General features: G+C 49.2%; 1 protein-coding gene across 1 annotated transcript in view; it reads left to right on the top strand.

Moving 5' to 3' along the window:
- PTPRN2 (protein tyrosine phosphatase, receptor type, N polypeptide 2) overlaps positions 1-12,748 on the top strand; it is a 362,338-nt gene that overhangs the window by 347,996 nt on the left and 1,594 nt on the right. The window contains exons 10-12 of the mRNA XM_011990197.1: positions 7,767-7,846; positions 9,281-9,410; positions 11,716-11,731. Coding sequence (XP_011845587.1) covers positions 7,767-7,846; positions 9,281-9,410; positions 11,716-11,731 — 226 coding nt within the window. The remainder of the gene's footprint in view (positions 1-7,766; positions 7,847-9,280; positions 9,411-11,715; positions 11,732-12,748) is intronic.

A 12,748-nucleotide genomic window follows, 5' to 3' on the forward strand; every position in this document is an offset into this window, starting at 1 on the left:
CCACCCACCCAACCATCTCTCTACCCATCCGTCTATCACCTATCCCTCACTCACCCATCTATTCATGTTATGGGCTTCACCCCAAATCCAGGTGTCAAATAGACAAAGCACAGGTCAGTCTGTCAAGCCAACAGAGAGCATGCTAGTAAAATTAACAAACAAAAAACAGTCTACGGAAGTTTTCTTTTTTTTCATTTCTAAACAACTTTCAAGAAAATTCACCAGTTGAAAAGAGAAGCATTTACTTTTATGTTGGTTGTGAAGCATCAACATTAAATGGTTAACTTTAAAACTATATTTCTTGCCATATGCGCCTTGGCTGTCTTCTCTTTATCCACAAAAAGTCAAGGGAATCTAGTACCTGAGGCTTGTCTTTATTTAAACTGATGACAAACTTCTTCACTGCTGCTTAGGCAGTATCTGTTTGGAAAACTCTAGTCAAATGTGTTACATTTATTGTAGCCCTTATAGGTTGACTTGATACAAATAAACCTGTGTTATGTCTAAGTCATTACCAGAGAGAAATAATAACTCCCAGACTAACACAACCAAACGGAAGCCTCAGTTCTTATGGAAAACCATTTCCGAAACATGGAAGCTTTTGTCAGAGATTTGTTCATCTTCTGCATTTTCAACTGAACGGCTGGTCTAAGGACAGATGGAGCTCAGTGTTTTCTGTGGTTAAAGTGTCATGTCCTGAAAGCTAATATTCAGAAAATCACCTTGAGATGCATGATTGCTAAGACGACAAATATCGGTACATCAGTATATTGATGTTCTAAAGGCAGATAATTATATGTGTTTTTAAATTATTTCACTCATAAAAGTAGGGGAAAAAGAGATTTCCAAATAGTCCTTAGTTAAGAAAAGGCCTTTTACGCAGAACTCTTATACTCAATAGTCTGGTTGGTGGAGGGCTGATATGTTTGCCTCATAAGTCTTGAGTGATAGGAGTATCCTAGAACACAAGCAATAAAATCAGTGTTAAAATGCTAGATGCCACTTCTCTTCTTTGTTGGCATGTTTTATGACCATAAAAAGAAATGAGCAATTATCAATATGTAGTAAACTATCAAGTAGAACCACTGAGTGATAACTCAGGAATAAATGGAATGATATTTAAAATAGAGGTAACTATAGCTAAAATTACAGTGACGAAATGATCTCTTATCTATGCACAACATATATGGTTTGCTTATTTTGGTTAAAGGTAGTTTTAAGTCAGTGAATTCTGTAGAATCTCAGGGATATACTTTTTCATGTTATTTCCAGCCCAATTGGGAGATGACTCCTAGTGGCAATAAATAGCTTTTGTTTCTCCTAATATATTCTTCATGGGGCCCATGTGAACACATTGTTCAAGTATCACACCTCTGAGGGCTCTAGGCTGCAGATGTGTGTGAAGACCCCCTCTTTAATCAGGGGAAGAAGGATGTGTGTGAAGACCTTTCGTCAGGGGAAGAAGGATGTGTGTGAAGACCCCCTCTTTAATCAGGGGAAGAAGGATGTGTGTGAAGACCCCCTCTTTAATCAGGGGAAGAAGGATGTGTGTGAAGCCTCCCTCTTTCATCGGGGGAAGAAGGATGTGTGTGAAGACCCCCTCTTTCGTCAGGGGAAGAAGGATGTGTGTGAAGCCTCCCTCTTTCGTCAGGGGAAGAAGGATGTGTGTGAAGACTCTTTCTTTCGTCAGGGGAAGAAGGATGTGTGTGAAGACTCCGTCTTTAATCAGGGGAAGAAGGATGTGTGTGAAGACTCTTTCTTTCGTCAGGGGAAGAAGGATGTGTGTGAAGACTCCCTCTTTCGTCGGGGGAAGAAGGGTTTGCATCTGAATGGGCGGCATTCCTTTTTGGCATTTCTTTCACCATAAATAGGAGTCACCTTTCACAATATGTGAATTTGAATGTCAAAAGGTAGCTGGTTCTCCCAGGAACAATGACTCAGAAATTCCACATGCTCTTAGATCAGATGTTCCTTACCATAGGTGTGCCTGGCACAACCGTCGGGATGACACTCTCAAGATCTGCCCTGAAGTGGCCATTTACAGATTCCTCGTGAGATCTGCACTCCACTGTCCAGAGTCTGGAAAGAGACAATCTCCTCCCTTGTCTCAACCACGTCCTTCCAGAAGGAAAGCAACCAGGCTCCCCCAGAAAGCAGTACAGTGTACGGGGACTGCGTGAACCCACACAAGGTGCAGTCAATTTAGAGAGTAGATTTTATGGAAGAATTCAGAGGAGGAGCAGACCCCTCCTGAGCAGGGCACAGACCGACAGCTGTGGTTCAGAGGAACCCTGTCACATGTCAGCTATCCTGCCCGATCCTCCAACAGCCCTGCAAGGTTTGTCTTGTTCCCCTGATTTTGCAGGGTAAATAATGTAACACGCAAAATCGCCCCACGAGGAAGTGGTGGCTAAACAAACAATTGGATCATAAGTCTTGTAAGCTCCAGTGCTCCCATCCTCTCTACAGTATAAAACTGTAAAATGTGAAGAAAATAATAAGGTTGTTGATGTGTGTGAAAGCGTTTCAACACAGATGCTAGGTGGTAGATGATCCTGATCATTCGCAGATTCTGTATTTGTGATTAATTTGTAATCCCCAAATCAATGCTAATGCCGAAGTCATTCCTGGACACACACACAGCCGTGAGGTTCAGGTTGCCTGAGGCACCCGTGCTCTGGTAGGAGAGGAGAGCCCTGCCTTCTCGTTTCAGCTCATACTGTAAAACATGGCTCCTCTTCAGGGTCTATTGAGTGCCACATTTCCCACAATTTTTGTGCATTTCGTTGGTGGTTTTGTTGTTTAAGTGGCCCCAGCACAGTGCTGAATGCTGACTCTGTTCCTAGTGCTGTAACTGGCTCAGGTCCGCTGTTTGCCACTCAGAGGCCGAAAACGTGAGAGTGAGGTGTGGGCGGAGGAAAGCAGTTATTACTCAAATGCTGGCAGTTAGGGAATGGCCAGGCTCATGCCTTTAACAGGTCATTCCCCCTTTTTGGCTGAGTGAGGGGTTTAAGGAGGAAAAGGCGTGGAGCTGTGTGTAGTGCAGGAGGACGCCGGGCTGTGTCTTTCTGATGGTTATCTCATCATGTGCGGAGGCCTCGTTTGTGTCATTGTGACTTCAGTCTGGGAGCGGTGGGCTACCTGTTCCTAACTCCCACTCAGCAGAGGATTCTGCAGCTGGGTCTCTCTGCCTGTTCTGTTTGAAAATTGGCCCCTGGAGTTTTTAAGCAGGTCCGTAATTAGATAGGTGAGCACTGTGTAAGGAGGGCCTGGTGGAGAAGGGGCCATGAAGAATTTCACAGTATGCTTCAAAGCCAAAGCAGTAATGGGAAGGAAGTGTGCTAATTGTGTGTGAGGCTGGGACACATGGTGACAACATGCCTGATGGAGAAGACACCTGTGTGGATGGGCGTCGTGCGCATGGACAGGCGTCGTGCGCGTGGACGGGAGTCGCCATGGGTGTGGACGGGCGTCGTGCGTGTGGACGGGAGTCGTCATGGGTGTGGATGGGCGTCGTGTGTGTGGGTGGGTGTCACAGGTGTGGGTGGGTGTCATGGGCGTGGGTGGGCGTCGTGGGTGTGGGTGGGCATCGCGGGCGTGGGTGGGCGTCGGTGTGGATGGGCCTCGAGGGTGTGGGTGGGCGTCGTCGGTGTGGGTGGGCCTCGAGGGTGTGGATGGGCGTCGTGGGGGCATGCTGTGAGCTCAGCATTCATAACTCAACCACATACATTCAATGAATCTACTTTGAGTAGAAACACACATAAAACAAGGTAATACGCCCATCAGTTGACAAAAACACTTGTGTCCAGAGGCTCACAGGAGCCTCACCCTCTGTTTCCCGTAGGAACAATAGCTCAGTATCTGCTTTCTGATGACTTTGGAGAACACAGCTGCCTGGAAGAATGAGAACTGAGTGTGGTATTCTCAGTCATTATTTGTTGAATCTGAATGAAAATGTGAAAGTCAAAATTAGTAACTGTTTCTTCGTTAAACCTAGATGTTTCCGTGTAACTTAATGTCTGGGTTTCCATATGTCTGCTTCAATAACTTTTACCGGATCGTAACCCTAATCCTTTGCTGCCGCTTTAACCGCAGTAGATCTGGTACGCGTATGCCTGACGTGCCATGTGTGACAAACGCTGCTTGTCAGGAAGCAAACGTGCTCAAGAAAAACTTGCTTTCTCCCCGAGAGCTGTAACCTTAGGTGCGATACTGGCTCCTAAGAGACTCTGCAGGGCTCTGGGCATCTGTGTTTTCCTTTTTATTTCCCGATTAGTACAGAAATTCCCCTTTTTAGGCCAGCAATATGCACATGGGATTTACTCAATTTTCCCCAAATGTCTAAAGAGACAGAAAGCTAAACAAGATAGCAGAGACGACCAAGGCTCCCTGGTTAGAAAGAAGTTGGTGGGAAGGCTGACCTTACTCCCTCCCCAGAAGCCTCTCACTTGGACCACACAGCACTCAGCCATCTGCCACCTGCAGAGCAGACATGGGTGGGGGGGTGGTAACAAACGCTAGGGCACGTTCTGCCTGCTGGGAGGAATCTCTGCTGCTGATGGTGCTGGGGACAGAGCCAGCAGCTCAGCTCTGGAGCGCCCAGTGTCGCCCCTGTTTACTGCAGACCCGCTGGGCCTGGGCACCAGAGTTTATTGAAAACCAGAGTCTTCTAGGTAGAGCAAGTCCAAGAGGACCTGTGGGTCTTGCTGCACTTGACAGCTGAGTAAACTGAGGCCCAGCGGCAAGGCCCAGGAGGGCCACAGAACAGTGACTCACGGAGTTAGACCTGCAGCGGGGCCTCGGGATAGAGACGTTCTCCCACATCAGAGCAGCTGCTGTGGGTTTTAGGGAGGAGCTTGCATGTATTCCGGTTAGGGAAGGTTATGCAGGTGGGGTCACGTTACCGACCCTCTGAGTCTCCTCTGGAGATGGCTCCTCATGTCCCGTCCTCCCGCAGGGTTCCTGAGAGCACAAGGACCAGAGCCAGGGTCAGTGCATCGTGGCCGCAGGCGCCTGGTCTCGCTGGTGCTGACAGCGAAGGTCACTGGGTGCTCACCACCTGCAAGATATGCCCCGAGGGTGTCAGGAGCACTCCCTGGCGACCACCGCGGCCCCACGCGATGGTGACGCTCAGCTTGCATGTGAGGAAGGATGCGGGCTATGTGGCTCTCTCCTGCGGCCCCCACCGGGAAATATGGGGCCATGTGTCGGTCACATGCTTCTTCATAGCATAGGCGGCTGGGTTTTTGGACTCTGAGAAACCAAGAACCTCTTGCTCATAGCCTTTAGAGGAAACTTTCAGCACCTGAGGGAAAAATTAGGTTTAGGAAATTCCAATCCCATCTGTCAGGGAATCCAGATGTGGTCCAGACTCACAGTTTCACAGAAGCTGTGTGTAGGCTGGAAGCCCTGTGGCTGAGCTCTCTGTCCTCAGCGTTGTCTGTGGTCGAGACTCAGTTTCACAGAAGCTGTGTGTAGGCTGGAAGCCCTGTGGCTGAGCTCTCTGTCCTCAGCGTTGTCTGTGGTCGAGACTCAGTTTCACAGAAGCTGTGTGTGAGCTGGAAGCCCTGTGGCTGAGCTCTCTGTCCTCAGCGTTGTCTGTGGTCGAGACTCAGTTTCACAGAAGCTGTGTGTGAGCTGGAAGCCCTGTGGCTGAGCTGTCTGTCCTCAGCGCTGTTTCGGGGGTACGTGAGAGCTGCTTGTGTTAATGAGGACTTCCTCTTAATTTTAGAAAACCATTCAACCGAAATGTCGAACCGGTCACAAATATGAATCGATCGTCTCCTGCGTGGGTGAGGCCCTGGCAGGAATCATGCCTCAAAGAGCCCATCCTCTGCTCGGAAAGAAGGAAACATCTATAAACATCTGATGTGCCATTTGAGTACAAGTGTCAGGCACTCAGGGCCCTTGTGGAAGATTTTGGAGACAGGGAGAATCGGCCACTCTCACAGTCCTCACTCGGGAGTAGGGCTTTGAGAGGGGGCAGAACTCGGCACTCATGAGCGAGCAGGACATCGTTGGCAGGAGAGCTGCAGTCCAGGGAGGGAGTGGCCTCCTCCTATCTGGGGGCCCATAGTGGGGACCAGCAGAGGGCCCAGCTGAGGCACCATAGACAGGCCTGGGGCCTGCGGCTGAGACTTTAACCTGGGCTCGAGAAGACACCAGCTCCTGCTCTGTGGTCAGCCCTGGAGGCGACTTCCAAGGACATTTTGGGTGCAGTAGAGCTGGACGCAGGAAGTCACTTCGCTCTGCTGTGACAGGGCACAGGCTTGGGCTAGAAGCATCACAGTGGGAACCAAGAGACAGTGGTGGGTGTGGTGCATTTTCCAAGGGTTTCCGCAGAATTTGGTGACTAGCTGGATATTTCTGGCATAAGGAAGCCGAAGGGAATATCCGTAAGGTTAGAACGCTGTTTGCTCCTCAGAGCAGGCGCTGATTCAAGGCAGACCTCGCTGAGTTCAAAGTGATGCTGAGACTTCCACGTGGAATGTTCAGCCATGGCCGTGGTGTAGGATGGTAACTTTGCTGCCTCACGATGGCGCAGCAGTCCCCTCTCCCCTCCACCAAGGGCTTGCACGCGGGAGAGCTGCCCCTGGCCGGGAGAATGAGCAAAAATCCCAGGGAGGAAGACCAGAGGTTGGGACTAATGTATCATGAGCGCAGATATTTGAATCACAAATACATGTGAGGTTGAAAGGATTTTGGGTGCAACGTCCATGGCCTGGGTGTCATATGCTGCCTTGGGATGAGCCTGTGGTGGAGGGAGGGAGGGGAGGCGGGTGCAGGGGAGGGAGGGGAGGCGGCCAACCTGTGGCACTTCTGACCAGCTGGGCTTGTACCCGTCAGCAAGGGTGTGTGGCTGCAGTGGGGACAGAAGGGACCGTGGGCCATATGGTACCCACAGTTTAACGGCTTAGATGGGAGTGCAGGCACCTCCCAGGGACCAGGAGGCAACAGTCTTAGCTGCCGTCTCCCACCTCAATTGGGTCCTCTTTGCATTTCCTGTCGGTTCTGGGGATTTACTCCTTAGAAGACATTTAAGGGGTCCGTTCCGGGAAGAGCTGTCTACGGCTGTTGTCTGTGGACATGGGGTCGGTCCATCTGTCTTTGGGAAGACGCTGGACTCCTAATTCATTTTGCGATGGCTGTAGGCACAATAACCAGTTCCTACTGCATGTGGGGTCTTCAGATGAATTAGATGGTTTAAAAAGTAATGTATTTTTTCAAAATTGTGGTTGACATAGCATTTAGGAAGCTTCAGACAATTTTGATAATTCCTGTCTAGCAATTCCCTGCCAGTTGTTTTTATACAGAGTAGTTCTTAATGACTTTGGTAGTTTTTTAAATGGTTCCTGTCAAAAGAATTTTAACAATACTAGTCTCTTTCCTCTCTGCTCTTGATTCATACATCTCCCTTGGGCACCAGAGACTAAAATCTCTTTCAATAACAACTTTTCTTTTTCCCTAGCTAGAATGTCTGCTTGCTACTGTTGGGTTTGGAGGCTGATTTGAATTTTTTAGGATAGCATATTACACTGTGATGTGTGTTTTGGAGAAGCGAAGCCCAAAAATGGAATTCTTGGCAAACGGAAACAAAGGTCATGGTGTGAAAGAAAACCAATGTCCGGTGGAGTCTGTGCCTGGAGCCGCAGTGGCCTCGGATGTTTGTGTTTTTAAAAACACACCAGTGTTTTCCATGTCGTTTTCAGAAAAGCAGTGTGGCACATTGACTTCGTTACGAACTTATTTTCAATTATCCCTTCCAGGGTTCTCGGACCAGCAGTGACCTTCAAAGTGGGCGCCAATGTCCAGAATGTGACCACTGCGGATGTGGAGAAGGCCACAGGTGAGGTGCTTTCCACACACACGTGTACACGCACACACACGTGCGCACACACACACGCACGCAAACGTACACGCACAGCCAGGGCAGAGAGAGACTCACAGTACCCACGGGGAGCAACCCAAAGGAAGGTCACAGTTTCCGTGGAAAGCTGGTGTGTAGTGACGGGGACGAGGGGGCAGTCGCAGGGCCATGTGGCTGTCCATGGGCACCGTCTGGGATTTCGCTGTTTGGGGAGGGATGGGCCGCCCTGATGCGTGGAACTGTCTCAGATAGAAGGCAGGACACACAGGGCTGCAAGTGACCGAGAACAAGTCCGGCTTTTAGAAAAGGAAGATTTCGTGTTTGTAGTAACCCCAGTGTGTGCAGAGCATGTGCAATTTTGCTTTGAGGTTTTTTGTTTTGTACCAGACCAGGAGCACACACTGGCCCTGCTCCTCACTGTGGTGTGCAGGTACCACAAAGGATCCGGGAGGTTTCAATAAAAACCGGCTGACTTCAGACAGTTTCACTGTTCACAGCCCAGGGTTCTGGGCCTTGCGAATCACACATTTTTGAGATGTACTTACAGATAGAGCTTGAGTGATCTTTGTTATATGATTAATAATTGTCATTAAGTGAAAAACACAACGCTTTACTCACCAGAGTCTTGAAGAACAAAATGGGGTGGTGGACACAATGTTGTATTTTTGTCAACCTGGCTTTTTTTTTTTTTTTAGCTTGTTGGAAACTCTTGTATTGTTTAATCTTCCTGCCTAGTAAGAAAAACATAGGAAGCGTAACAGAACCTCAGCCTGGCGGCCTTCAGTGCATTAGGGCCGCTCCGTGGCAGGGCACTCCCGTTCTGTAATCATTGATAAGACGGAGCTGAACCCACGGACCCAGCCACAGCAGGAAATGACTCTTGCTTTTAGCCAGTCCTTTAGATTGCTAAATCTATGAACTTACTTTTTTTTTTTTTTTTTGCTTAAATTTATGTCTTTTTTTTCCCAGTGTAAAATACAGCAGAATACTCTGGTTTGTTTCGGGATTTCGATACTTAGCTCTCATTGACTGAGGCGTCACTGCACTGGTGCCCTGTAAACTTGGAAGTTTCTTTTTCCCATGAGAGTTTTCCCAAGGCGGGAAGTAGCCGCCATGTTCTACGGGATAGAGCACATCGCTGGTCCTATCTGTTTTGGCTGCTGTGGGTTTGTTTATGGGACATCATCGTGCCCTCAGTAACTCCTTTGCTCAAGGTGGTGATTTAGGGGGCTGAGAATTTGTGGTTGAAATACAATGCTTTGCAAAGTTGTACTAAACTTCTGCAGTCGGATTTAAGGTTCGTGGAGAGTTGAACCCCCAGTCTCATTTTGCTGCCATACTTTGCTGTGAGGCTTGAGGAGCTGGGGTGCAGAGCTTACTCCAGCTGGGCGGTCCAGTGCGGTCCCGGCGCAGAAAGTCAGCGGGATCCATGCCAAACACTCCCGCGCAAGGAGGAACGGGGGTCCCAGCAACGGCTTCAGCGCCTCGTGGCTGCCGGAGCTCCCTCCCTCCACGGCATCTGTTTTGCTTGCTCCAGTTCCCCGTCAGGATTGATTATTGGAGATATTTAAGACCAAATCCATGATCAGGTATTATGCAAAAATGCATTGATAATTATTCCATGATTGGCAGTTTCTCCAGTACCGGGGAGCAACGCCACTGAAATTAGGTTTGCTGGACCTCAAGGATGCTAGGAATGGCAATCTTGTTATCTTTTTAAAAACCGTAACAATGTACTCACAGACCAGGACCTTTGATTTATTTTATGGCTGTCTAGAGAAAATGAGGTTGATTATTTGAAAGGTAGTTTCTCAGTCATTTCTAATGTGTTCATGTTATTTATCGAAGTGCTGCACCAAGGGGGAGTCACACAGGAAATGTACGTTTGAGTTTGTGTCTCATATCGACAACTTTCTAAACACCTGAATTTGCTAACTTGCACCAGTGCGTCCATGTTAACTCCTGTGGCTGTGCAAGTCGGAATGTTTCTTGCTTGTTGAACGTGTGCAAAATTGTTTACATTCATGCAAAATTTTTAAAGAATTAGTTTTTTAACTATTTTTGAATAATTCTATGGTGTCATGAATGTGCCTGATGCTATATAAGAAACAGATTGACCGGGCGCAGTGGCTCACGCCTGTAAACCTAGCACTTTAGGAGGCCAAGGTGGGCGGATCACTTGAGGTAGGGAGTTCGAGACCAGCCTGACCAATATGGTGAGACCCCATCTCTACTAAAAATACAAAAAAATTAGCTGGATGTGGTGGCGCGAACCTGTAATCTCAGCTACTTGGGAGGCTGAGGTGGGAGAATCGGTTGAACCCAAGAGGCAGAGATTGCAGTGAGCCAAGATTGCAGCACTGGACTCCAGCCTGGGCCACAGAGGGAGACCCTGTCTCAAAAACAAACAAAAAACAAAAAAACCAAGAGATTATAAAAATGAATTTTGTGACCACAAAGATCTTGCAGTTAGGCAGTGGACATGCCCACGTGTGGTGCTGGCCCATTTGGCCTTGGGAGAGTGCTTAGCACGTTGACTGGCCAGTTGGCCTCGGGAAAGCACTTAGCATGGTGACTGGCCCATTGGCCTTGGGAAAGGGCTTAGCACGGTGAAGAGGAACCTCTTACCAAGTTTCAGGTGAGACATAGACAGGCTGACGTGATAGCAGGGAAGAGTTTCAAACTCAAAAGGAGTTTCTTGTGGTTTCTAGTTTTAAAAGGTGATGTGGAATCCTAATAGCGTCATCACAAATGCCCTACGGTGATGGGCGGACACCTTTGGAAGGACGTGTGGTGGTGCCTGTGTTTGTCATCAACATACGGAACTCAAGAGCCTGCTGTTGAAATTACTTGGGAGTGCTGGGTGCTACCTGGAAGCCCAGTGGCTGCTTGTGTCTGGTTCCCTCAAGGGCCTGAGGACTGGAGGCTGCAGACATCTTCTACTGTTATTAATGCAGGGAGATCACCCTGGTGGTAGAATTCAAAGGGCATTCATTTTGCTAATTTTATACAAAATGATACAAAACCTAATGAATAGGGGTGTAGTTAATCCCACGTTAGTCCCCATCAAACGTCACGTGGTATTGATGCCGAATGAGAAGTGCAGCTGCTTTTCATTATTCAGCGTCTCTTCTTTATCCTAGGCAATGCTTTCCTGGGAATTCTGCTAATTTATGACCTTGGGTATGAGCACAGGGTATTAGTGAATATTAAAAATAAGTGGGTTTTGCTCAAGGAGGCACTTACTCTACCACAAAGTACGTAGAAATGACTGGTAGCTACTTCTAATCTCCGTGGCTCAGTTATGTAGTCGAACTGGCAGAACAGAAAAATCCTTTTTATTCTTCATTTCCTTGGTAGTTTCTTCTTAAATAGTATATTTCTGATCAATTTTTGTATTGCTCCTTTCACAGAAAAGGTAATTAATCATCCTTTAGAAACAGTGTTTGCTTTTGCTGGCTCCCAGTCTGCAGAGATCCCTGCCTGGTGACCTGTGGGGCTGCCTGTGGTTTATCGGTTTATTGCCGGGAATTCCCTCCGTGCTTGGCCGAGTTTCCTTCAGGCTGAGTTCAGGCTGTTTCTTCAAGCATTCCCTCTCGGGCACCATGGAGGGTGTGTTTCTGGCACTCAGCCCTGCGTGGTGGAGTGAGGCTCATGAGGGCTCCTGTCCTGAGCAGGTTCCCCTTTGACCTCAGTATCCTCCACCTGACAGCCTCTAAGACACGGCATTCAGCTGCCGTTGTTTTTCAGCCTGTTGGGGAGGCGCCCTGTGTCATTTCAGTAGTGGTGCCTCTGTATTCAGAGGTACGGTGACTTTCTGTGACGTCCTCCTGCTTCTGCCTGTTCAGCATCTTTGTGAAGCAGGTGAGTGTCAGAGCAGGGTGGTGTCTGCTATGCTGCTCTGTGTTTCGTGCCTCATACGTAGCGTGTCCACATGGAGGGAGAGGCTCCCTTCCTCTCTTGTGAGCCTCTCTTGAATCCCGGCTCAGAACTGGACTCTGCCGAGGCCTGGACCCCACAGCCCACGGTGTTCTGTGTTAGCCACAGGCCTCTGCTGGAGCAAGGGCTGCCCAGGCTTCTGGCCTCTGGTAAAGCAGACAAAACGTGTTTATTTTGCAAAGCATAATGGCGAAGTGAAGTGAATTCCTCTGTAACACATACTTACAATCCAGCCAGCCTGAACCATCGACCCCAGGCAGGCATCAGTGCTTCATGGTCTGGTCCACCCTGTACAGATTCTGTCTTGGGCAATGCATCGCACCTTCCTAAGGCGATATCACTCTGGAAGTCAGTGGCCCTGCCCTCCTGGACCCCCTGCCGCGGTGCCAGGGCTGCTTAGACAGCAGCTCTTTGGGGCAGTGGATGGCACATCGGGGAGGGCAGGGCAGGGCTTAGACGAGGCTTCACAGAGAATCTGGCCTTTGGGCAGAGCACGGGGACTGGTGTGGGTCTCAGGGACTGAAGGTGAGGGGAACGAGAATGATGCAGCCTGGGCGTGGGGTCCAGTGTGCAGCCTGGGCGTGGGGTCCATGGTGCAGCCTGGGTGTGGGGTCCAGGGTGCAGCCTGGGCGTGGGGTCCAGGGTGCCAAGGACATGCCAGGAGGAGGCTGAGAGGGGAATCAGAATCGGACTCTTCCTAGTGCGGAAACTTCATCTTCAGCAGCCACTAAGAAGGACTTGGGCCTGCATTTTGCTGCAGCTGGGTCGGTTCAGCTCCGCTGAGGTGGCCTCAGGGGAGGGGGAGGGGCACTCACCACAGCACTGGTCCACGAGCAGCAGACATCCCTCATCTGACTCCTGCACACCCGCTCCCCAGGGAGGCCACGCCGGGTGGAGCTGTGCACTGGTGGGGCCCGAAGCCATCCACGCTCCCACACACCC

This window comes from Mandrillus leucophaeus, unplaced genomic scaffold (assembly GCF_000951045.1).
Source record: "Mandrillus leucophaeus isolate KB7577 unplaced genomic scaffold, Mleu.le_1.0 Scaffold373, whole genome shotgun sequence".
Lineage (NCBI taxonomy): Eukaryota > Metazoa > Chordata > Mammalia > Primates > Cercopithecidae > Mandrillus > Mandrillus leucophaeus.